Source organism: Argopecten irradians, chromosome 14 (assembly GCF_041381155.1).
Source record: "Argopecten irradians isolate NY chromosome 14, Ai_NY, whole genome shotgun sequence".
Taxonomy (NCBI): Eukaryota; Metazoa; Mollusca; class Bivalvia; order Pectinida; family Pectinidae; genus Argopecten; species Argopecten irradians.
The window spans coordinates 23,142,853-23,170,810 of record NC_091147.1 but is presented as its reverse complement, the minus strand read 5'-3'; the positions used below and the strand labels follow the sequence as shown (position 1 = coordinate 23,170,810).

Here is a 27,958-nt window from a genome sequence, read left to right as displayed (position 1 = left end):
ACAAGATTCTTGTTGTTAGTAAAACATTTAATACATTACTTTCCCGCAAATTTTATCGCTAGTGGAATACTTACGGTGCACATGAAAATTGACCATACGTCTAATACGGGTATGTGTTTATAGTTTTGAGACGAACCCCGTGTATGATGTACCCCTAACTCAGAGCTGTGTCTTTACACTCAGAGCTGGATATGTCTCTATGATGGGAACACCAGGTGATGTCATGACGTTAGAAAAACGATCTTCCTGCAGAAAGAAACTGGGCAAGTATCCAAAGGTTCGACAGATATAATTCTGTATATTGTAATGTAAACTTTGTGAGAAACCTTTTGTAAAACAATCTTGTCAATATGTATTACTTCATTTCAGCTAACAATGCTGCTTATTGATCAGAAAAGATAGTGATAATTTCAAACTACATTTACAAACACGCCAGCGACATGGTAACATTAAGCATGATTTATTATCAAACTCGTAACAAAGGATTTAGAGCTTGTTATTTCATCTTAGAAAAGCCATTATATATATGTTACACATATGAAGTAGAGTACGGTTATACAATAAACTAGCATATTTTTCAATAATACAGGTGATGTACAACATAAACTTTTTATAACTATACAACACAAATTTCATTTCGCTTTAAAAAAGAAGAAAGAAAGAAAAAAGTATAATCAAACGTTCATCGAAATAATTATGCATGTAGGAAAATGTTTGGTATACTGTTTAATAAATAAAAACTATACTGAAATTTTCGTGGATGCATATTTTCGTGGATGCATATATTCGTGGTTAAGAGAGAAATAGTCGTGTTTGGCAGATTAAAACAATGATTCGAATGGTATATAAAAGCAAAGACCTTCTACATAATGAATTTTTCATGTTATACAACTGTCATCATTCTTCATCTCCCTCTTTAAGTATGTACAGCAAACAAGAAATAGGAAAAGCATGTCGTTAAAACATAAAAATAGATTCTACAATATTATACCTCGAATATTTGATATTAAACAGTAGATTAAATTGTCGAAATTTAATTTTTAAATATAAATGATAAATTAATGTACTATTGTTATATTTTGTTTACCAATACAATGTATATAAATGTTATCCCCACCATTGTATAAATACACATTGTTTTAGTTAATTTATCATACTGAGTCTTTCAATGGTGACCAAACAATATGATGATTATTTACTTAATTAAACATGGTTTTACCTCAATTTAAAAAACAAAATGCAAAGTTTAGTGTAAGAATTTACATAGCGTAGCGGATTTACTTACAAACATTTTTTCTTTGCAACCCGTTGAAGTTTTAAAAGACAACAATGTCATTATCAAATGTTGAAACTACTTCCGAAAACCATCTTTAAAATGTGCGACTCCATTAATTTATAAAAAGATTAATTTTACATGGTCAATATATAACGTTACAGTAGTCCAATTGTGACAACACAATGACGTCATGAATTCGTACAATTTACGATTTATTTTTTATTGAGGCACGAAAGAAAAAAAAAACGATCAGAAAGCTGTGTTCTCCATACAAACAACAGCAAAAATAGAGTACATTGCTTTAACAAATAACAACAACAATAATAACAGATCACAATGCACACCGGTTTACAAATAAATAACAAGCTTATAGAAAAATAATCGATGACATTTATCAAGGAATCCTATATTGTTTTGTATATTTCAGTTAAAAAAGTAACATAAATTGGTCATTATTTGATAGTGTCCGATATATTTCTATTAAATTTCATATTAATATAATTTCACTTTGAATTGATAACGAAAAAAAATTTAAAGCATAAAAAGTTTCTCGTTAGACTGATATCGTCACATTTTCTAATTAAAATTATCTTATAATTACACCCGTACACATGATCAATTTTGCCGTATTTACAATTTTTCAGCAGTCCTTGTTTTTTCTTTTTCAAACTTTCTCACAAATTCCACAAATGTTTCGTTTCTAACCAGTTCACCATATTCCCTTTTCTCAATCACCCCTCTTATTTCCCGTTCCCCACGTGCACCTATCCCTCGTACATGTACTTCCCATTTCCCACTCAACGCTCGTCTTTCCCGTTCCCCACCTATACATCGTATTTCCCATTTCCCACCTATCCTTTGTACTTCCCATTTACCGCCAATCCCTCGTATTTCCCATCCCCCCACTTCCCGGTAGTTCCAATTGCCAACTCAATCCTCGTATTTCCCATTTCTCCCACCAATCCCTCGCATTCCCCATTTCTCTCACCAATCTCTCGTATTTCCCATTTCCAACTTATCTCTCGTATTTCCATTTCCACCTATCCATCGTACTTCCCATTTCCAACCTATCACTCGTATTCCCCGTTTCTCCAACTGATCCCTCGTATTTCCCATTTCCGACCTTTCCCTCGTATTTCCCTTCCCATTTCCCCCAATCCCTCGTATTCCCCATTTCTCCCGCCAATTCCTCTTTTCCCCACTTCTCCCACCAATCCTCGTATTTCCCATTTCTCCCACCAATCCCTGGTACTTCCCATTTCCCACCCAACCCTTGTTTTTCCCGTTCCCCACCTCACCCTCGTATTCCCCGTTCCCCACGTGTCCCTCGTTTTTCCCGTTCCCCACCTTTCCCTCGTACTCCCCTTTTCCAACCTATCCCTCGCACCTCCCATTTCCCGCCAATCCCTCGTATTTCCCATTTCTCATCCCCCGCCTCGTACTTCCCATTTCCACACATCCTCCATATTTCCCATTTTCACAAGTCATGTGCATTACACATTTTTCACAAAGCCAGTGTATAGTTATCCCCATTTCTCACACAACCTTTTTTAATATTTCTCGTTAGTATGATATGTTTGAGGATCCAATGCTGGTGAACATGTGATATTAATTCTCTTCAATCATAAGAACTACAAGCCACGGAATAAATCACTGCTCGACGACGACTTTCTCCAACGATAAGTCACGTCCGGCGACAAACACCTTTGATATGTTCCTGTCATCACCTGTATCAACATTGGGTGAAAAAATCATCACTGACGTTTAAAGGTAAATATTAAGATGATTTATACTCCTCGTTCAAACATTATATGTGCATAATATAGGTGTAATTTAAAAAAAAACCCACAAATAACACGAAATAAAAATAATTAGATATGTAAGTGCATCAAATAAAAAAAAATATAATAGGGTGCTTAAATCTATGTGACATTTCAGGTGTTAATATCACTATATATCATTATATACATACGACAGTGAGTATGCAATAAAATCCGTTTTGAATACTTTTGCAGATAAAACGATCAATGTCACATTCAGATGACTTTGGAAATTTTGATGTGACATCATCTCATTATTTTTCTATTAATACACTCACACTTCAAGTTACGAATACCAAGTATTGTGTTATATGAACATGAGAGACAACAATGCCGAGGTATAGTGTATTCTGAGATAGGATGACCGCGGCTTTAAATCAGCCGTCCGTCTGTTTATCAAGGAATTAAAATCTAAATACATTTATTCTAAAAAAAAATTAACTTAACTTTGCATCGATTGCGGAGTATTATAATACTTACCAAGGAAGACACAGCATATCCTAAATATCCTAACAAAGTTATAATACTCACCAAGGTAGACACAACATATCCTAAATATCCTAACAAAGTCATAATACTTACCAAGGAAGACACAACATATCCTAAATATCCTAACAAAGTCATAATACTCACCAAGGAAGACACAACATATCCTAAATATCCTAACAAAGTCATAATACTCACCAAGGAAGACACAACATATCCTAAATATCCTAACAAAGTCATAATACTTACCAAGGTAGACACAACATATCCTAAATATCCTAACAAAGTCATAATACTTACCAAGGAAGACACAACATATCCTAAATATCCTTACAAAGTCATAATACTTACCAAGGAAGACACAACATATCCTTAATATCCTCACAAAGTCATAATACTTACCAAGGAAGACACAACATATCCCAAATATCCTAACAAAGTCAAAATACTTACCAAGGTTGACACAACATATCCTAAATATCCTTACAAAGTCATAATACTTACCAAGGAAGACACAACATATCCTAAATATCCTAACAAAGTCATAATACTTACCAAGGAAGACACAACATATCCCAAATATCCTAACAAAGTCGTAATACTCACCGAGAAGACACAACATATCCCAAATATCCTAACAAAGTCATAATACTCACCAAGGTAGACACAATATATCCTAAATATCCTAAAGTCATAATACTTACCAAGGAAGACACAACATATCCTAAATATCCTTATAAAGTCATAATACTCACCAAGGAAGACACAATATATCCTAAATATCCTAAAGTCATAATACTTACCAAGGAAGACACAACATATCCTAAATATCCTTATAAAGTCATAATACTTACCAAGGTAGACACAACATATCCTAAATATCCTAACAAAGTCATAATACTCACCAAGGAAGACACAACATATCCTAAATATCCTTACAAAGTCATAATACTTACCAAGGAAGACACAACATATCCTAAATATCCTAACAAAGTCATAATACTCACCAAGGTAGACACAACATATCCTAAATATCCTAACAAAGTCATAATACTTACCAAGGAAGACACAACATATCCTAAATATCCTAACAAAGTCATAATACTCACCAAGGAAGACACAACATATCCTAAATATCCTTATAAAGTCATAATACTTACCAAGGTAGACACAACATATCCTAAATATCCTAAAGTCATAATACTTACCAAGGTAGACACAACATATCCTAAATATCCTAAAGTCATAATACTTACCAAGGAAGACACAACATATCCTAAATATCCTAAAGTCATAATACTTACCAAGGTAGACACAACATATCCTAAATATCCTAAAGTCATAATACTTACCAAGGAAGACACAACATATCCTAAATATCCTAACAAAATCATAATACTTACCAAGGAAGACACAACATATCCTAAATATCCTTACAAAGTCATAATACTTACCAAGGAAGACACAACATATCCTAAATATCCTTACAAAGTCATAATACTTACCAAGGAAGACACAACATATCCTAAATATCCTTATAAAGTCATAATACTTACCAAGGTAGACACAACATATCCTAAATATCCTTATAAAGTCATAATACTTACCAAGGAAGACGAATTTCTGTATAACATCCTCAATAGTATCATTCTCAAAGACATCGATAACACTGGTTGGAGCCTTGGGGTCAATAATGAGGGCATCAAACTCCTTCCCTACCTCAAAGTTACCAATAATGTCGTCCATATCAAGCACTAGACAAAGAAAAAGAGCATAGATTTTATATTGCTATGGTGTTCATGATTAATTTGAATTGCCAAGGACATGTATGTCGGTTTTTAATATTCCAGAATCAAGGCTTGTTTCCTTCAAAATGAAAATGATGCCCTCCAATGACAATAATCATTCGACTTTAAAAGATGTCCCAGCGCCGACAGAGCATAAACGTTACTAATCATTTGAACAATAACTGTTTAACCGTGTATATATGTGTCTAATTTACACAAAAATGCATATGAAATAATCTATTTCCTTTTTGGTACATGCATCAGTACTTCATTCCATGTAGGGCTAAGTGCCGTAGATTTGTTCGGGACGCAATTAATTATTTTCAATAATTTTATGTTGAAAAAGAAGCTCAAACTTTACGTTGGTAGTGTTGTAAAGTAGGTTACTTTTGTAACTGAAGAAAAATAATAGTTCGTATGCTCCTGTTTTTTAATAGAGAAAAAATACCATTCGTCAGCGGTGGAGCATCTTAAAGGAAGCGACAGGCGTAAATATTCACAATATTGGAATCGTGACTGAGGATGCAAATTGTACGTTTAATCATGAGTGTCTAATGTCATAAAATTTGATCTGTAGGATAAACAAAGCTAGTAATGAATTACACTTTAAATGTATTACATTTTCCTTAATTTTATTTTTTGATATAATAATGTTAAATCATGTTTTGTATCTAATGCAAAATTTCGGCGGAGCTCTCGAATATTCTTCATTAATATTTGAATAAAAAAGCAAAAAACGATTAAAATTAACAATAAATACCTCTAGCGCCACCTAGTGTAGCCATTCGGAACACATCTTTGTAGTCGAGTGGAGTGTAACTTGGACCCCGTTGCATAGCGATAGTATTGGATGTGCTTATAGCAGTCCTCATAGCGTCCATGATGGAAGGACTGTAGCCTCCGGATATATCTGTAACAAGTGTGACAGAAAAAGAAATATTAGATAACTGGGCATTATAATTAATAGTTAAGACGATTCTGAACTAGACGCGTTATTGGCTCATCAATATCCTAAGAGGTACCGTTTTGGCTACCAATATACACCCGAGCTGGGTTGTCAACCTAAATTTCACTTGTCTTAAAATTTATCTGGTGACATAGTCGTTACTTCAATTTTAAGGTTCAGTGCTATTCATTCATTGACTTGGTGACTTGGAATTTATCTGGTGACATAGCCGTTACTTCAATTTTAAGGTTCAATGCTATTCATTCATTGACTTGGAATAAGATGGATCCACACTCTACACACCAGTACCCAAACCAACAGCAATGTCATCTTCAAAGCAGTCCTTGACATCGAGCAAACCGCTCCGTATCCTGAAAGGCAACAATACAATACCGTAAATCAGTAAGGGTATGTACAAGTATTCAGATACACAAGTTTAGAATTAAAGGTAGATTTCGCCCAACCAAATAAAAAAAAAATTCCGGAAGAAAAGGTGAAAAAATATTATCAGATTAAAAATACCTCAATTTAATTTCTTAATGTGTATGAGATTGAACAAATGTGTCTCGAATACAAAAATTGATTTATTTTTGTGCCTATCTTCTTTTCTTAGTTCTTGAAGTATTTTCCCCAAATTGACCAGTGTTTCTTTTATTTCTTCAGACAATTTTCATAGGGAAATATTTCACGTATAAGTATTTTAGCTATAAGTAAGTCAGCTTTCACACTGCGGTGTTGATTTAATGCATCTATAGTCTTTTTATTCGTAAACCAATTGGTAACTTATTCCAACACCTCCCACCGCTATCCCTTATGTGAGAACCTACCAATCAAACGTCTCCACAGTTTCCGTGGTAACATGTTATTGATACATCCGATATGTCAAATTATACATATGTTACCAAAATAAAACAGGCCTGAACACAGTTCATCCAAATCATTACGTTTCCATGGTAACTGTCATTGAAGCATGTGATGTGTCAAATTATAGACATCCGTATGTTACAACAGTAGACCAAATTTGAACGAACTAATTTGGTCCAAAAACTAATTAAAGTAGAATAAGCGAAAATTTCCATGTCAGAAATAATTCGGGTTTTGAACAACACATGTTCACTTACGAAAGATTGGAGTTTGGACAATGTGATATTCCTGATCTACGTCTTTTGATAAGTTCCCTCTCCTCCTTTGACAGGTATATGCCATGAGCTAGAACAGTCTGTGGAAAGGACATCGAAAAAATGTTTGAAATGAAATAGGATTAAAACTTCATTTTTGCAAAAATGATTTATATACTAGTTAAGCATACGTACCCTGTTGAATATCTAGGAAAAATGTGAACTTTGTTTGTGCATGTTCATAATGAAAAAAAATGTCGCATTGCTTTTAAAATGCATTAAAATGAATGAATTTGGATTCCGTATAGAACAAATAAGTCCCTAATCATACCTTCTGAGTAAGTAGACCAGCCTCTTCATACACGTCTGTATAAGACTTGTTCTCTGGGAATAGCTTTTGTACCATATTACATTCATCCTTTGTCTCGCATATATGAGTCTAAGTACAAAGAAATATACCTATATAGATACTCAAACATAATCAATGATTAAGATCAAGGTTAAAAAGATATTTTTGCCCTCCTGCCAAAATTATAGAAAGGGCTTCCCGGTCAATTCCTCACACAAAATGTCTCAAGTATAATGCGAAAATATGACAATATAGGTTGCATTAAATGCTCAATGTTGTGAAGGTCTGTTTGTATATCTAATACTGGGATTGGTATTTACCACAGAATAATAAACAGATAATTGAGAGGCGATCATTGGCTCACTTCTTTAATGAAGTGGCCGCATACATGTTTTAAAGGGACAATTCACTCAGGCTAATTCTTTTACATAACCAAGAAGTGAAATATGGTATAAATGTATTGTTCTATATTTCTTATGAAACAAATAACGTTAAACATTGACAAATTCCACGTCATTGTTAAGTATTTTAATTAATATCGTTGAAATATCAAATCGTTGATCAATACGATTAAGCAGGTAGAATATGGGCGCTGTACCTATACCCGAGCCAAAGTCACGCACGTTAAACAAATGAACTACATAACCACTGCGAAGGTGATAAAATGATTTTGAGGCAAGATAATTCACCTAATAAGGTAAACAAACTATAGTCAGAGCGATTTGAGCAGTTATAGACAAAAGTTGCATTACTCTACGAGCAAGGGACAGGGTTCGGCATACAAGAAGTTCGACCACAATGTGTAATGGCGGACAGCGAGCGAGTTTGAAAATTTCACACACATGTCACCACCATGGGCTTTTCAGGCACATCACAGTAAAACCGACTGATCTAAATTCCATTAGAACTGGGTTTTTCCGATATATGTACAAATTTTAATGTTCTCTTAGAATGAATTGTCCCTTTAAATTTTCTTTAAAAACATACATCAAAATTACCAGTCGATAATGATTATCTTTCTAAAAAAGATAAAAATGTAAATACCTTCAGAATATTTTCATATGTTATATTCGAAGTATTCCATTAATTGTTAATTTTTCGTGTCTATGTCCCATTTTAAACATTTGTTTACACACACACATCCAGGACAAGTACATGTAATCATGTTACTTTCGGGTAAGCCAATGAATTCGTAAAGTAGAACATGAATGGCGATACCTGCACGTGATAAATGCAAGTAGTCATGTGACCTCGGGTGAGCCAATGAATTCGTAAAGTAGAACATTAATGGCGATACCTGCACGTGTAGTTGGTGTGTCCTTGCAAGTTGTCCTAACTGTTTCATTAGGTCCATACAGCAGGTGATAGCAAACCTTGGTGTGATACATGGCTTCACAAGTTGGTACTACAATGAAAAGAATAAATCCTGGTTACCATAAAGACACCTCGGAATCATAATTACGCGACAAACTGTTTTTGCTGGTATCCATTCTTTTGTTACTGTAAATCTAGTAAACCTATTTTCGCGGCGGCTGGATTTCGCCTTATTATGCCTGACGACTTTTTCACGACGATTTTATTTCGCAATTTTGAGTCATATAATTCAATGTGCCAATGTGCTCTTCACATTTTCGCGGCTATTATTTTTCGCGATGCCTATCGATCGCGAAAAACGCGAACTGGAATTGCACGCGAAAATATATATGTTTTCAGTAAGTATGTTATACGTTTGTCAGCCTTTTTGTAATCTTATTTTTCCATGCCGGATTTATTGGATATGGCTTACATTTGTCGGATGCCAACTCTTTGATTATAATGCAATCAGGTCTTTTCTCTCACATCTACAGATGTAACACTGGTTTATCCCCTGCAATACTCGTGTCGCCTGATACTATATTACATGGCTACCCGTGCTATACAGCGTCGTGGCTTCACCGTATCAACAAAATTACTATTTTTCGAAGTAAAAAATTAACGTTTATTTTCAGAAACCATGCTGGTTTTACTATGAAGAACGCATAAAAAGCATTCGGTTAAAGACATAACGCAATTTTCATGAATGGAGAATGGACTTGTAGTTGCTGTTTTCATCGAACTATTTTTTCAAAATGGCTGGATATCGTAACTGTAAAATACTCGGGATCATAAAATTTTGTAACCTGTGGGTAGAACATTCCATTCCTGAGAGAGTATAGACTATGATGATCAGAAAGCACATTATCAAGGTCGTTCCGTACCAGATTGTTAACAGATGACATCTGAGGCCGATATGGTGTTGATTAATAGCATTGAAATCATATACTAGGAAGCAGATGACATCAACAACGTTTTATTAAATCAGAACGTGATTAGAATAAATAAATAGCTACCATTTAGTATACCACTACAATTATTTATGTATTCCGTCTGTAGACCGTTTCCGTCTATTTATGGAGAATTTTCGTTAAAACATGAGAAAGTAGTCATTAATAATGTAAATGTCCTTGGAATACTACCTTAAAACGCAACATAATATTTGCCATATAGAATTGCAAACTAGTTTCAATAGTTAAATCGTTTCCCATGCATATGTAACCAGTAATTAGGTAATTTAATCCAGGATTTTATTCTTGCTTGCATGGCTATAGTGTACTCATAGAAAAGAAAAGAACCAACAAGAATTTGGAATGTTTTCTGAAGAAACTACATGAAAAGAATGAGATAATATTTTCAAAAAATAAGTTCATTTAAGATGCTCTCACACAAACCTAACAAAACAGGGAAAAAAATGTTATCGGTATCGGAAAGGGTATAATATCATCTAATTTGATAATATTTGAACAAATATATAAAAAAGACTGTTTTACGAGATAAATCCATTTTTTATATGTGTTTTGAGATACTTTAAAATAAATTTACAGTTATTTATGTTTATTTTGGTAAAACGTCAAATGTCACGGTCTAGTGTGCATCCCCCAAGGACCTTTTTACACCTAAAATAAGGTAACACGACATCCCAAGTATGTCAGCCATGTCTCTACGTCGCTTTACGTCATTGTGCTTGTGTAAAACCTCTAGAAATGTTAAAAGCGTTAATGAATTACATTTCAGACAAATGGCGACCTCGCCCTATAAATCCCTGACAGATAGCGACCTCGCCCTATGAATCTCTGACAAATGGCGACTTCGCCCTATGAATCTCTGACATATGGCGACCTCGCCCTATAAATCTCTGACAGATAGCGACCTCGCCCTATGAATCTCTGACAGATAGCGACCTCGTCCTATGAATCTCTGACAGATGGCGACCTCGCCCTATGAATCTCTGACAGATGGCGACCTCGCCCTATGAATCACTATCATGTAACCACCCAAAAATAGACGTTAGAGTAGTCAGACGATCTGTCCCTCATAATTGTCGTCATTAAAAAAAATACAGAGCGTCGAATGTCGTACCTATCTATACTATTGTTGTTTATTTGTCCGGACATCTTGATGAAAATATCAGTACAAATGTGTATCACTGTAGTTTATTTACGTGTTGGCGTACGTGTATACTGACATTATTTTATTTTATGTTATATAATTAATACTTTTATGATTTTTAATTTTTAAAAGATGACATGTATCCTAGATCAGGCGAAACAATTATCGCTTTTTCGTTTTAGTGAATAAACAAGTTTACATGTCGCCTTAATGATGTAAGGAACTCTTTGGTGTGGTTTTTTATATTTACGTTCTATTTACAGCCAGGGTCATGTAAGGACGGTCTCCAGTGTGTGTAATGTCCTGTGTGCGAGGTGCGTGTTTTGGGAGACTGTAAATATTCGTGTTGTGTCTTCTTCTATAGTGGAACTCGTGCCCATTTTATAGTGCTATATCACTGAAGCAAGCAGTCGAAGACACAAAAAGCACACCACACCCGGTCACATTACACTGACAACGGGCGAACAAGTCGTCCCACTTCCTGATGCTGAGCGCTAAGCAGGAGCAAAAACTACCATGTTTATAAACTATGATGTGTAGCATATTTATCATTGGCTATGCTAGAACACCCAATGCATGCTAAACGCCAATGCATGTCAAAATATGACAACCAATACGTAATTGAACTGCTCAGAAAGTGACGGTAAGTGTAATATAAACGTTAAGTTAATAACCATTGCGATTCTACAAAATTTGACATTCCCATTTTAAAAATCAAAAGCTGTTTCGGAAAGGTACCGATGCTTTAACAGCTTATTTTGTAAAAAAAAAAAAAAAAAAAAACAGCAACAACAACAATCCTTCGTCAATGAAGAAAGTAAATCTTCCGCATTTTATAAAAGGTTTTTGTACAAAAGTAAAGACCGCGGTACAGTGTATCTGTTGTTGTTTACTAACCTCCTTAGCTAACAACAACTTAATAATTTTGATGTTTTGTCTCACGCGATCGCAGCTATGGACAGATGAGTGAGAACAGTTAATTGGAATGTAGTACATTTAACGTTACGTGTCTGTAAACAAAGCTTGTTGTGTATTCAATTACTTATGAGGACAAAGTTTGTGACACCTATTTTACAAATGACCGATTTTTAAACTACATATATATACATTTTTAGAGTATAAATTAGCTTGGTAAAGGTTTGAAATTTCGATGTATGAAATGTATCTACTATATCATCTTGCACAGTAGAGTCCGGCGATGCACACAATCCATGTTGTGCATTCTAAATGGAAATCTGTGTCAGGCGGACGGGTGAGTACATATATGGCAATAAGACCAAATGGTAGTTTAGGCAAGAAATGTATCTACTATATCATCTTGCACGGTAGATTCCGGCGATGCACACAATCAATGTTGTGCATTCTAAATGGAAATCTGTGTCAGGCGGACGGGTGAGTACATATATGGCAATAACAAGTCATCTCATCACCAAAACAGAAATACGATATGCCCCCAAACACAGTACACCAGGATAAAAATGACCCCGAAAATATTTTATATCAGTTACAATAATTCACGTCACACACAAAAGAGTTAGTCTTTAAAATATGTGCAATAACTTCCATACATGTATGTCTACTTACAAGTGAAATACTGTAAATGAACTAGTTTTCGCGTGTGATAAATTTCGCGTCTTTCACAGGCAAGTAGAAGTCGCGAAAAAAATATCAAGCTTAGATAAAGAACCTTGTCACTCTAAATCGTGAAATTGAATTACCGCAAAAAATATTTAGCCATAACATCGCGAAAGTAAGTCGACGCAGAAATAAGTTGGTTTGCAGTATAAGTTTTAAAGTGAATAGTCGGGCAAAGAAAACCAGTCTAAATGCGTTCATTGGCCTTCCAAAAGTTCTCACATATTAATACAACGGTCAAGTTCTGCTTACGTTTCCCAGTTCTGACCATTGAAATAAAGAAAAGTTGAAAGCATTGAAAGCGAGGCTGCGTGGAAATGTAACCACGGACATAGTCAGCCGGGAGGACGTTTTAGCATTCGTATACTTTAAATTAATTTCTACGTACGCAGACAGATTTTGACGAGAAAGTTTATTTTTCTATTCCATAAGAAATTATACTGGATACATTCATACCATTTTTACCGACTTTAGCCATCCTTGTTCGACTGTTCACTTTAATAGGTCATGCAGCACCAAACAAAAGTTATTATAATCATTATTTATAAAATTACAATGCGTTAAAGGCATATATTTTCAAATTTACTAAGATCTCCAAATTTAATTTTGGCAGTACTACCAAAAACATTATATTTATGTTATTGCATTCAACTACGTACACACTGTACGTCCAACCAGTTTACCAAGCAGTGGTCTACAATAACACATGTTTACATTTTTATATGTAATTATAAAGGTATTAGATTCATCAGAAACAGGGATTTTCTTTTGTGTTAGTTCAGTATTTGTTACTTATGTTTATGTTGATAGTATACAGCAGCCTTTGTTCATCAAAACTTAAATATAGAGATAGCCTACATTGTAAGAATAAAACAGGTCTATATATTCAACCAGGTATAGTTTAAAGTCTAAAATGTTTGTCCGGAGCAAAATATAAAGATTTCTTAAAAACATTAATTACCTCAGAAAATATATACCGATGGCCTAAGATGAGGTTACAACACCAAACATATGCAAAATTTCCTGCGTAATATATGATAACAATGGGGAGTCATTTCGCTGTTTTACCGTCTGCCACAGTGATAGTCAACTACCGCGCGGTATTTAGGACGACGGGGAAAACATAAGACGACCCGCGTTATGAAAATTAACATTTTATTTATTTTAATTAAATTGTTTAGGAGGTGATAATAAGTGTAGTATTAACGTTAAGTTAATAACTTTTGCCACTCGACAAAATTATTAATCTCGTTTTACATTCCCATTTTAAAAATCAAAAACCGTTTCGGAAAGGTAGTGGGCCTTTAAAGTCTAAAATGTTTGTGCGTGACATGAATAGTTGATAAGCTTAAGAATTAGACATTGCATGAGGTATTGTTAACATATTTCATTTCATATAATGTATATAGACTCATTTAACCCTAAATTTTAACAATAAACTGTCCAGGCCTTAGAACAAGAAGAGTTTAAATGTACCAGTAGGGATGAATAGGTTTTCTTATACTACTACGTTAAGTTCAATAAGTAGTGCATACGGTAATGCATTCATCTTTGAAGGTAATTCTAAACTCATCTTAAAAATACTACCACCAAGTAATTTGAAAGTTATTCTCGTCATGTGTGTAATTTATCACAAGATTTGTTCAAGTGACCTAAAAAGGATAATGTCTTGTGGACCGACTCACACGTTATTGTTACTGTGAATCAATTCATTTTCGTGTACGAATAAAGATGTCCCTTCGCTGACAAACGATATTTTTTCTCTGTTACAAACTTTAGGAGAAGAATTATTATTTTTGTTCATTTACAAAAATTGCTTACTTTACACCATTGCCACCATTCAAAAGTTTAAGCTTCTTATTTTAATTAAAGATAATATCATCTTTAATTAAAATAAGAAGCTAAAAAATATTAAAAATAATTAATTTCGTCCCGAAAAAAATCCATGGTGCTATGCTATATGTATGGAATTAAGTACAGACTGCGTATGCACCAAAAGCAGAATAAATTATATATAAACGTTCAAATGATGAGTATCGTTTATGCTATGTCGGCGGTGGAGTATCTTTATAATTCGCGTAAATAAGTCGCCGAAAAAAACCGTTTAAATTACAACTCAAATCACGAATATAAACCGTTGTAAAAAAGTTGTAAGGAAGTAACACGTGAAATTATACAACCACAAAAAAGATGTATACAGTACAACAGTTTTGTTTCTAATAGGACTGTATAATGGGTAATCTACGCATGGACGATGTTTTCGTGATTTCAGAATTGGAGAATTACAAAGTCACTAAATTTTCAATGATAATTTTGATACATTTTAACTTTCATACCCTAATTGCGAATTGTTATTTCTGTATCAATTTGTTGTTCTTCTCTGGTCTTTAAAATGAGAATAGCGAAATTTTTGACGCACGAAAATAACCAGTTATTCGGTATTATTTATCAAGGTAATGAACTGGCGACAAGCTCTGTGTATTAGGCTAAACGTACCTTCCTTTTGAGTACTTCTTGGACAAACCTGTTAAAGATTCAAGAATAGAATGAATGAAATAAATTGATACCTTTTCAAGTTAATTTTACACAATTTATGGTATAAATGTTAGCAATTTTTCCTAAGTTTGATTCACCAAATCCATCATTTCTGATGGTATTGTTTACAGTATATCGTATGATGGTTATATACTGTGTATTAAATATAATGAAATTATCACTGTGTTGATACTTTCATGGCTGAAAATTGTGGTTACTAGGAAACTGGAATTAAAAATAAAGAAAAAACTTCGTATATATCATTTCTCAAAAGACTGATAATCAATATCCCTCGTCTACAAAATAATTCCACAGCTAAAATGACAAAAACATAAACTCATTAATATTCATTGCTATAAATTGTTATGTTTTAAATCACAGAAAGCTGGATTAATATGAAACTGTAAATTACGTCATCTCGAGAGATACACATTTTCGCGTTAATTAAAATATTTCGCGAATAATTGTAAAAACGTATACATATATGGATGCACGATTTTCAACAAATGATCGCGACTTTATGTAAATGTAACGCACCTCGGACAGGGAAATCTCACATGATACCCGGTGCTAGATTTTTCTATCTCGTCCGATCTGTCTGGTACCTTTACGCGAATTTTGGCGGAATTTTACGCCATTCATGTAACAATCCGCGCATGTGACGTCAAACTCTCGAACCGGTGACGTCACTAGCGTCAGATAATCAATATTATTAGAAATATGTGCATTCAGTCATTTACCATGCATTGTTTGGTTGTTGCAAAAATAAACTGATCTACAGTATACAATCACTTTGGTCCAGAATAAACTGGTCTACAGTATACAATTACTTTGGTCCAGAATAAAGTGGTCTACAGTATACAAACACTTTGGTCCAGAATAAACTAGTCTGCAGTATACAATCACTTTGATCCAGAATAAACTGGTCTACAGTATACAAACACTTTGGTCCAGAATAAACTAGTCTGCAGTATACAATTGATTTGGTCCAGAATAAACTGGTCTACAGTATACAATTACTTTGGTCCAGAATAAACTGGTCTACAGTATACAATAACTTTGGTTCAGAATAAACGGATCTACATCATACAATTACTTTGGTCCAGAATAAACTGGTCTACAGTATACAATTACTTTGGTCCAGAATAAACTAGTCTACAGTATACAATAACTTTGGTCCAGAATAAACTAGTCTACAGTATACAATTACTTTGGTCCAGAATAAACTGGTTAACAGTATACAATTACTTTGGTCCAGAATAAACCAGTCTACAGTATATAATCACTTTGGTCCAAAATAAACTGGTCTACAGTATACAATTACTTTGGTCGAGAATAAACTGGTCTACAGTATACAATTACTTTGGTCCAGAATAAACTAGTCTACAGTATACAATTACTTTGGTCCAGAATAAACGGGTCTACAGTATACAATTACTTTGGTCCAAAATAAACTGGTTAACAGTATACAATCACTTTGGTCCAGAATAAACTAGTCTACAGTATACAATTACTTTGGTCCAGAATAAACGGGTCTACAGTATACAATTACTTTGGTCCAAAATAAACTGGTTAACAGTATACAATCACTTTGGTCCAGAGTAAATTTATCTACAGTATACAATTACTTTGGTTCAGAATAAACTGGTCTACAGTATACAATTTCTTTGGTCCAGAATAATCTAGCCTACAGTATACAATAATTTTGGTCCAGAATAAACTGTTGAAATGAGATACCGACCTAACTGTATTTCTGTAAGACTGAGTTGTCTCCTCCTTGTAAAAATCCGGAGAATTCTGGTCCATATTTACTTTTCCAACTACTGCCCTCTGTCCTGCTTTGTCTGTCAAAAATGGATACATTTTTTTCCGTTAGGAAAGGACAAGAAAGTTTTGTTTTTTTTTTTGCTTATATATCATTAAAACATTACTGTCTCTGGTCTGGGTTTTTTTGTCAAAAATTGGTCTGGGTTTTTTTGTCAAAAATTGATATATTTCCTTTAGGAAAGGACAATTAGTGTTTATCGCTTACATACATAGAACACAATATATCATCAAAGTGAGATTTATGTTTGAACTTGTTCTGTACGGATAAATGATCGAATACGTTATACTGGCTGTTACCTATATTTCCCATCCATAATATTCTATTGGTTACTATCACTGTCATTATATTCACCCCTTAACTTTCCCAAAGTAAAACTGACAGTAAAGACATCCTTTGAAGATTTGTGGAGAGAGCGACCATCACCACAAATAAAAGAAACTTTGCGGTATGTCATAAGAATTGAAGTTGGCATCATGATGACTTATCGATTACGTCACAACTGATTGCATGACATCATCATAACTTACCAACTATGTCACAAAGTCTGAGCGTGGCGTCTGTATCTATAGTGGCGAAGTAACATGCTGTTGTTGTTCCATTTTTGATAACCCGTGACTAAAAGGAAAATAAACGTATATGATATCACCCGTCAAGTTGTCATAATTAAAATAGTATATTGATAAAGATTGAATGTTACAAAGTGTACTTGTACATATAGCCGTTTATCGTAGAGAGTTAATGGGACACAACGAAATTTACTCTCACCCTCTCTCACACAACCATTAACATTCATTTATTTCCTGAGACTCACCTACTCCCTCCCCCTCCCTTACTCTCGCCCACTTCCTCACCTTAACTCACTCCCACTTCCTTTCTCTCTCACTCACTCCCTCCCTTTCTCTCTCACCCACTCCCTCTCTCTCTCTCTCACTCACCCACTCCTTTATCTCTCTCACTCACCCACTCCTTTATCTCTCTCACTCACTCCCTTTCTCTCTCACCCACTCCCTCTCTCTCTCACTCCTTTCTCTCTCTCACTCACTCCCTCCCTTTCTCTCTCACCCACTCCCTCTCTCTCTCTCTCTCACTCACCCACTCCTTTATCTCTCTCACTCACCCACTCCTTTATCTCTCTCACTCACTCTCTTTCTCTCTCACCCACTCCCTCTCTCTCTCACTCCTTTCTCTCTCTCACTCTCTCACTCCTTTCTCTCTCTCACTCACTCACTCACTCCCTTTCTCTCTCACCCACTCCCTCCCTCTTACCACTCGTCCTTAAACCAATCTATAAGTAGGGGACTCCCCAAAGAAACAGCTACTAGCGACAAATGCACCCTATTAGAAATTCCTACAAAAGTAGGAAAGTCATAATTAGGGAAGCATCTATCAAAGCAGGAGTATCCGGAAGAAAGTTTACAAAAGTAGATGTAAGTGTAGTATTAGTACACTGTAACAATCTAAATTTGCATCAGGGTAAACCTACGGGAAGGCCAATCAGGGTTTAGGGGAGCTTTGATTACACCTTGGTACATTGTGTACATGTGTTTCATTGAAAAATACAACTTGTGATTTTAATTTTATCACAAAAACCGTGGATCTTACTAAATATTCATATTTTAAATACCTCGTTATTTATTTCATTTTCGCTCTTACCTTCAACCATTTTGATAGAACACAGTTTTGTATTTTCTGAACATTCTTAAATTGATTAGATTTTTTTTACCTCTGAGTAAAAAGAAGATGTTTAATAATTTCATTTTTGTTTCTCTGTAATTATATGGTAGGTAACTCAGTATAGAGAAGACGGATTACAGTTAATCCGCTTATCGGTAAGTACTGTTCCGTGTTAAATTATCGCCGTCGACAACGACAGTTTACTAAATGGGTACGTGTAAAATAGCTCCATTGATATCTAGCAAATATTACAATGTAATAATATTGGTTCATCTACTGAAACCCATAAAAATCACAAAGGAACTCAGTATATGTTCATTCATTCATTCGTTCGATCGCTCTCTCTCCCTCCCTCTCGATCAATCGATCGTTCGTTCGGTCGTTCAGTTTATTCAATTATTGAATCAAACAATAAACTATAAACATGTACATGTGAAAGCTGATGTCACTGATTCAATAAAAGTGCATAAAGGATAGTCTAGGATAAAAAATTACAGGTATATTGTCCAGTCATAGTACGTGACATAGGAACAAACACATTGAAACCACTATAAAAGTACTGACATTATCTGAAAGGCAATTTATGCACACTCCACATGCAGAAAACAAAGAGTTAAATGAATTGAAAATGGCCACCATAAGGTGACATATTTATTATAAAAATTATATAAAACTCATATCAAAGTAATAAAACAAATATTATGCAAACAAATTGACACTATGCAAACAAATTGACACATAATTCAGTTTTATAGAATTATGTTAAAAGATTATGAAACATAACGATTATAATCACTATTTTTACCATTTACCACACATTGCCAAAATGATAATAACTTCAATACTTCGATTTCGATATACTGAAACGACGTGGCTTCCCATCGATTAACCTCACCTTCGGGTGCTGATAACATCATATCTCGATATTATGATATTTATGGCGTCACAATCACCGGATGATGGGACTAATCGACGGAAAATCCCACGTCGTGTTGCTATCTCAAAACTCCTGTACATACATGTAATACTGTGTATGTATAGAGAGAAAAATGTCTATAGTGTCAAACGCTTTGTTTAGCTATGAAGAGCACTCGTAAACTGACATATACACTTTGTCAAATTGTAATTAAGTTTACAACTACTAATTATGCAAATCGTACTTTTTTCTTACACACACACACACATATATATATATACAGAAATAACTCTACATGAGTTGATATCAAACTATACAAGATTTTAACATTTTTATTGAATAAATATGTGTAACATGAGAACAATTCATCATACGATGTAAAATTATCAACTTGAGCAATGTCATTGAAATGCCGTTTTACATATCCTTATCATCACTTTATTTCATAGAAGATATGACAAAATCCCATTAGAGAAATAAATTAAATTCTTACCCCCAATTGTTTGAAGGGGACGAAAAGGTTTGTAAGTCAATTATTTTCGTGTCACTATACTATAGCCATCTCGGCCAAAGAGCATAACACAGTTACAAGTATATGAATGTTGGGACGAAATGTCATTTTCAGTTGATGTAGCTAGGGGGGAAAATGCATTTAAAGTGAATTACATGAACTCGTATAAAGGTCACCATAACGTGACCTGTAATGGAATGTTGTCGGATCCTCTATGAAACGGAACGATAATAAGGATATGTTTTATAATCATATAGTAACTTGGGAAAACAATGGAATACTTAAGTACTTACGATAACTTTGGAATATGTGTCGGATGCATATTCGAGATCCGCAAACTTGGCCTCGACCGGGAATGTATATTTCTGTAGCCATGACAATAGGCCTTCGTCTAGACCTTTGCCACAGTTAGGGTACTGTGACGCGTGAATGTGGGTATCCACAAAGCCCGGGACCAGGAACTGCCTAGAAAATAAGATAGACTATTTTATAAAATCATCATCTTATTTACATTTATCTCATTTTATGTTCTTATGCACATATCCCTTTATATATATGTACCAGAGTTTCGTTTCACGAACATTTTTTGGAATTCCTAACTTAAAATTCCCTATTACATAGGAAGTTAAGAAAGCATAAATGAAGATGTCTTCTTTAAAATATATTAATGCCTTTCTATGGAGAATTTTGTTTGTGAAATTGGGCCCATATACTGTACACGTAATTGTGTTTCGAGCAAGCATTGATGCGCTAAAATATGTATGTAAATCACAGGGATCTGAGAATTAGCTATAGTGTATTTAATTTGGGACCCACCAGAGTGCCCTAAGATTATTTTAGACGTTTTAGAGGTCTAGATCAAAAATAGGTAAACATCATACTCTACATACAAATGTAGAACTACATTAATGTACATGTACAGTGGACATGACTTTATCCCAAACTTGCCACTGTTGCTAGGGAAAAGGTAACTACCGGAATGTCTATTACCAAGATAGGGAAAAGGTAACTACCGGAATGTCTATTACCAAGATAGGGAAAAAGTAACTACCGGAATGTCTATTACCAAGATAGGGAAAAAGTAACTACCGGAATGTCTATTACCAAGATAGGGAAAAAGTAACTACCGGAATGTCTATTACCAAGATAGGGAAAGGGCAGCTTACATTTGCTTGACAAGACGTGACGTCACCTATACATGCAACAACTGTTGTCGACGACGTCATTAATTTTTGACATATTGCGACGTCCATTTCATGTCTAATGTATATAATAACATGTCTAATGTAACAGTATAGATCCTGAAGATCACTGATTGGAGATAAGATGAGAACACAGACACAAAGAACGGATTTATTTTATAAGTAAAAAGAATATTGAATTTGTTTCAAGACACTTCACATTACTACATGTATAAAACTAAATTTTGCAATACACCGTATACACTAAACCATCGCAACACAAGGACTTTATACATATCTAACTATGAATCATAAAAGTATTTCACTCTACGTCATGAGAGCATGGCATGATTGATGTGTACAGTAGAATTTCGATAAGTCGAACTTCACTTAGTCGATTTTTTTCCTGGAGATATCGAGCATATCTTTTCTTATTCTTCTATATTATACTAGTTATCGAACCACTAATGAGTCAAATTATTCTATGAGTCGAAGTAAATTGGTCAGTCCTTTTATAGCATCTAAGGGTAAATTACCACCGATCAATCGAACAAAAAATGTTGATGTGCACGGAGAACTGCAGGACCAGTTTTAATTCAACATATCTTCACATTTTCACATCAACATATATTCACATGCAGTACAGTTGTGCAAACAAACATTGACAAGCCATGCATTTTAGATCTGGGCGCCAGTGAGACACACTGTGTTCCACATGTATACAGAACATTTTTCTGCTTCACCAACGAAGTCCTTTTGATCATGTAAACAGTGCAATTAATCGAACAAAGACATTTTTTAAAGATACACATATATATAGTCATATAATTTGTCAAAATTGATGTTATTGCATAGTGATTCTCCAAATTGCATTAAATGCAGTGATTCATTCAGTTGATTTTACTGCAGCAGGTCCATTATGTATGTTAAAAAGAAGAAAAAAATGATAAAAATTGAAAACAACAACTTCATCATAGAACAATGTCAACAAAACCAAAGTATGTGCACTGTCTAAACTTTGTACGTAGCCAATAAATCATTCACAGTACTTGTTTTCTCATAAAAAACTATCATCATGATATTCCGTCTATGCATATTTTAATTAAAGAGTTTTCTGTCCTTGTTGGAAGGTATTGATTGTGACGTCATGTATTTGTGAGAGTAACGTCATATTTTCAATGAAAGTGACGTGAGCGTCTATCATCAAAATGACATCACAATCAATACGTCCCATAAGGGAGATAACTCTTGTACGCAAAGACGGAATTAACAGCAAAGGTGATGAGACTACGGTAGTGTGTGTCTCCTTTTAAAAGTAGGAAATCTTATCAATTTAGTAGTATTTCACAGGAGCATCCTGCCATTCAGACACCGAATTGCATATTCACCGTATCACATTATATTGAGAACAAGCTTGTACGTTTTTCGTCTGATGTTCAGAGACTAATGTTCGTTCTAAAGTGAGTAGCGATGTTTCGTTTATCACACATCAAGCACAGTGTGTGGGAATGATTTATGTACCACATGATAACCGATACGTTAAGAGCAGTACTAGTGTCTCCAGTGGTGATGGAACATAACTCTTTATAATCTTCCCGCTGAAATTGCGTTAGCGAAGGATGGAATCTTTTAGCGTCACTCCATCATGAAAACAAATGCAAAAGCACGCGCAACTTATCAGGTATCACGTGGTACGTGGATTATTCCCATTCACCGGTCATTTATATACGTCATGGCATAGATAGGAACCTGACCTGTCTTCTAGGTAGATGACACTCTCGGCTGCTATGTTGTGGTCCAGTAGGGTCGTCTGAAGGTTCGCATCACATTTCTGAAGAAATACTATCTGTAAAATAAACACGTACATCATTTAAAAAATAGTTCCAGTGCATTTGTACTTAAAATTACTCAGTGGAATACATGTGTGAAGTATTACCACCCCAAGATACATTTTTACCCACTTTACAGTATAGTTAGGGTAACTACTGTACACCATCTCATTTTAAGCATTTATGTCACTATTTTTACACTTTATCGGGGAGCAACAGTGAGTCACGCGAAGAGCGACAGTGTGGTATGCGAAGAAGATCTAGCTAGAACGACAATGAACATTAATGCCACACGCAAAGAGCGACAATGCCCCATGCGAAGAGCGACAATGCGACAATGCCCCATGCGAAGAGCGACAATGCGACAATGCCCTATGCGAAGAGCGACAATGCGACAAATTGCGAATGCGAAGAGCGACAATGCGACAATGCCCCACGCGAAGAGCGACTACGAAAATTTGTATTTTGGGAAAATACAGAGGATTTTTTTCTGTAATTTGTATCAGGATTACCAGGAAATACATGTACCGTGATCGTGACCTGAATTCCGATCGAACATACTGTATCGTGAACTATCGAGTTGATAAAGAGAAACCCCTTAAAGAAATATATGTTTGAAGGATGCGGGAGTGTTCTAGGATCGAAGTATTATTTCTATATTATTTTAATCTACTGTTGTGTAGCATAATTTAATTGGCAAAAGTTGATTTTACTACATAATGTCAACATTTTAACTTTCATTTTATAGATCTGAATTTATAAAGAAGCCGGTTTTAACAAAACTTTATCATGATAAATTATTGTTATTTATTCTCTGAAAATGATGAGAGTAGAATCTATGTATCTGAATGAATCACCGCACATTGTTTTGAAAATGACCAAATAACAAAATAATATGAATGAATATAATATGATGAAAGTTTGATAGAGAAAGTAATCATAATTTAGAAGATACATTTACCGTAATTAAGTTCGATCAATATCTAACAGTAGACATTTATGTAAATGTAATATACATATCACATGATACAAAACACTGAATCCTAAACGGTCACGTGTTTTGACATAGTGTATAATACCGGTATATGCGAGCGCTGATTCTGTATCTGGTTTGGTTTAAATTAACCGTCAAATCTACAGCCCGGATCATTTAAGAGCATGCCTGGTTTATATGGTAGAAGAAAACTGGAGTATCCAGTAAAAAAAATCACCGACCTGCGGTTAGTATACGGTTAGTATACGACAAAACAGGACGGATTATGTGTCCTCGCCCTGCCCACACCATTGATCGCGAACCACGAACCAACTGTTTGTATTGTTTAGTTTTTAGATGTTATATTATAATTATTAATTTGTGTTTAAAGTAAATCCTTCAAAATAATATAATTGCATCGTCGTTCGCCTTTCCTTTCAAAAGAAGTCTATGTTTGCAGAAGACTAGCGGAATGTATTAAGCAAATAAAGTTGAAATGGTGATCCCCAAAGGGACAGTGAATATATTTTTTTTTTTAAATTTTCATCAAAGATATGCTTTATGAGGATGGACCAATTTATCTTGTTTATTTTACATCGTATCTTTTCTATTTAAGGTTTGAAGTAAATTGTAATACTAAATGTCTTTAAGAATTATATTTTTCTTTAAGAGTTATATTTTTGCTATCGTTAAGTACATACGCCTTCAATAAATATATTCTATATAAATAACAAAACATTTTGCAATGCCTGCCTAGAGTTCTGAACGGATCAATCATCATTACACTTTAACCTTGGGTTACATATATACGCCTTCGTTGGTATTCACTTCAAGATGCCATACAACAAAATGAAGTTGGCCTTGATTCATGTATTTCAAAAACATCGACATAGATTTTTTTCCTGTTTGCTCTATTAAATTCAAACTAGGTTAGATGCACACCGTGAGGTATATAATCATAGGATAATATTACTTAACACCTGTTTATGTATACGTGGAAAGTCATGGATAACACATACAGAAAGTTGCACAATCAAGTGCACTTTATGTTTTTTAATATCAAAAAATGATTATCATATGTCCAGTTGCGTAATTATTCGAATAAATACAAATATAGTTTACATATAATTCACTTGAAATGTCTACAACATGCATTTTTGTTCGGCTAGGTTGTACCAAACCCCTAGTCAAAGTTTAATTAACGGTCAGTCTTCTCACAATCTGATTAAAATTGTTTGGTTTGTTTAGTTTTACGTCCTAGTAACAACAAGGGTCATGTAAGGACTACCAGGTTCTGATTAAATTATCTATTCTTGGTTTGTTCATTACCTCAGCTGCCTGGCGTAGTATTTAGTAATCGAATCCATGAACAGATGATATTTATAACTGGTCTTCGCTGCAGATTTTATATTGCGCAGCTGTGCAATGTACTTTTTGATAGTGGAATGATTCTTTTGACGATTTTGCGTACTGTATATACAAAAATGAACTTTGAACAGCTTAGCGCAGTGATGAGTGTGCACTAAAGGCATTCAGAAAATACAATTAATGTAATATTTTTTATCGTAAAGTTTATGGCGCAAAGATATTATATCCATATTTTAAGCTTTCAGTATACTAATTTTTGGGGAAAAAATGTTCGCGTATCTGTCAGTTTCTAACGGTAATAACCTATAACGTTTTCTTACTTGTCATTCTTTCCCTTTTATTCTGTTAGTATTTCAATATGCGTAAATGAATTGGATCGTAAACACAATGAATTTAATTGTCCGCGATTAATTAAAAAATCACTACAATAACGTCCTATCATCAGCTGGGAGAATTTTTAAAATAACGACCTTCCCTGTAAGTCACCCCTAGTGTGTGGTGATGGTTAATATATTCTAGGAGAATCTAGTAAATTCTTAAAATAGTGATGTGGTGAAGCCATGCCAACTCGCCAAGGTGACATTTGTTTCTGCACGGAAACGTCAACATGCATATATGCAAACCTGTCAAGAGTGGGTTGTTTGCTCTGAATTCTCGGCAAAATAGAAATGTAATGATAAACTTCAATTAGTTCGTAAAACAACATAGAAAATGTATTATTTACAGAAACAGCTAGGCTGTAAAAATTCCTAATTTCAGGCTTTATCTTCCAATCTTCCTTCTACTTCTTTAGGATTTGGAATGCTCTTGATTACTGAAAACAACTTTCCTTCGTGCTTTCTAAATTTCGCGATTTCCGTTTCAAAAAAAGTTCGCGAAGTTTAAATTTCGCGGATTCAACATTGAATTGACATACTTTTCCATCTAATTGTGCAAGAATTGTGAAAGGTATTATTTCGCGGAGATCACGAAATTCGCGAAAATAAATCGTAGGCGAAAGAAAGTCGGTTTACAGTATAATATAAGATTAATGTCTTTCTCATCTTTTAAATTGGCTCTTGTCTCCAACTTACCTCTTTCAGAAATCCCTTGCTATCTACACGGTGATAAAAAACTTAACATTCTTCGAAGCAGATTAGGACACAAATGCAGTTCTCTTAAGCATGATCTCTTAGCTACGCCAATCTGGCCCAGGACTCAAACTGTTTAAGTTGTCATTGCCATTATGAGAATGCATATCACTTTTTATTTGAGTGTCAAACATATTTAACCGCTCGTAGAGATCTTTTACACTTTGGTTAATACAGTATGTTGAAAGTCAAGTGCAAGGTTTTAGTTTGGGGAGAAACAATATGACATCTATTACCACATGAAGGCCTTCAAAACGCGACTTGAGTGCCAGCTACATTAATTATTTGGTGTCATCTTCTTTCTTTTTTTATCCAAAACTGAAAAATATAATCCTGTTTGACCCAAACATATAGCTGTCACTTGAATCACGAATTTAAGACCGTCATGTGGTAATATCAGAATACCCACTGGTTGTAGATTGGTGATTTTTTTCTCCAAGAACTGTTCATATTATTTTGTATAGCCGTTGCTTTTAGACGATTATAACCAAAACCAAATCAAACGCAATGGGAAAGGTATTTCATTTAGTAGTCAGGAAAATGACTTTACCTTCGAATCCGCTACTCCAAGGCAGTGGTCCTCAAGCTTTATCAGTGGGTTTTCAGTCGATGAATGGACAAACGTTCCCACAATGGCGAACGTTTCTGTAAATTTGGGCTCAGGCATGATCTGTCGTCAGGTGTGAACAAGCTATTAAAATATCCTGTACTAGGCGACTTTATCCAAAAAGCAGAAAGAAAATTGACAATATATTAGGAAATATGAATACAACACTTATTTATTTACGCTTTAAAGTGGGTGTTGTCCTTACTAACCAATCAGTTTCACACAAACAAGAAAAGATGCGCGCGCATTTTAGAAAACCAAAACACCCACTTAAATAGGTATTCATCCTTTTATATGTTGTGTTTTTACAAACGTCATCACGTCACAAGTTTAAAATTTCCTCTCCTGTACCCGTATATGGTGTTATAAACAGCTGACCCAGTCATGCCAGGTCACACGTTTACCTGAGTTTAGTCACGTGCTTGAGACCATGGTTTGTCAAAATGTGTACCACCTGTACTCGCATCTGAATTTGTTGTGTTATTTTTTTTAGGAAGTAGAGCGTATCAAACGAAGTCTTATGT

At 34.5% G+C, this 27,958-nt stretch overlaps 1 protein-coding gene across 1 annotated transcript; it reads right to left on the bottom strand.

Annotated features, from left to right (window-relative positions):
* Nucleotides 1-444: 444 nt before the first annotated feature.
* LOC138306959 (guanine deaminase-like) lies at nt 445-27,646 on the bottom strand. The gene is made up of 13 exons (XM_069247555.1): nt 27,378-27,646; nt 23,282-23,373; nt 20,640-20,811; nt 17,773-17,860; nt 17,159-17,261; nt 15,379-15,406; nt 9,080-9,187; nt 7,765-7,872; nt 7,437-7,534; nt 6,619-6,686; nt 6,130-6,279; nt 5,190-5,336; nt 445-3,003 (listed from the first exon to the last, which is right to left on the bottom strand). Exons 1-13 carry the CDS (start codon nt 27,492-27,494, stop codon nt 2,927-2,929), a joined length of 1,356 nt encoding a protein of 451 aa, XP_069103656.1. The 5' UTR covers nt 27,495-27,646; the 3' UTR covers nt 445-2,926.
* Nucleotides 27,647-27,958: the final 312 nt, after the last annotated feature.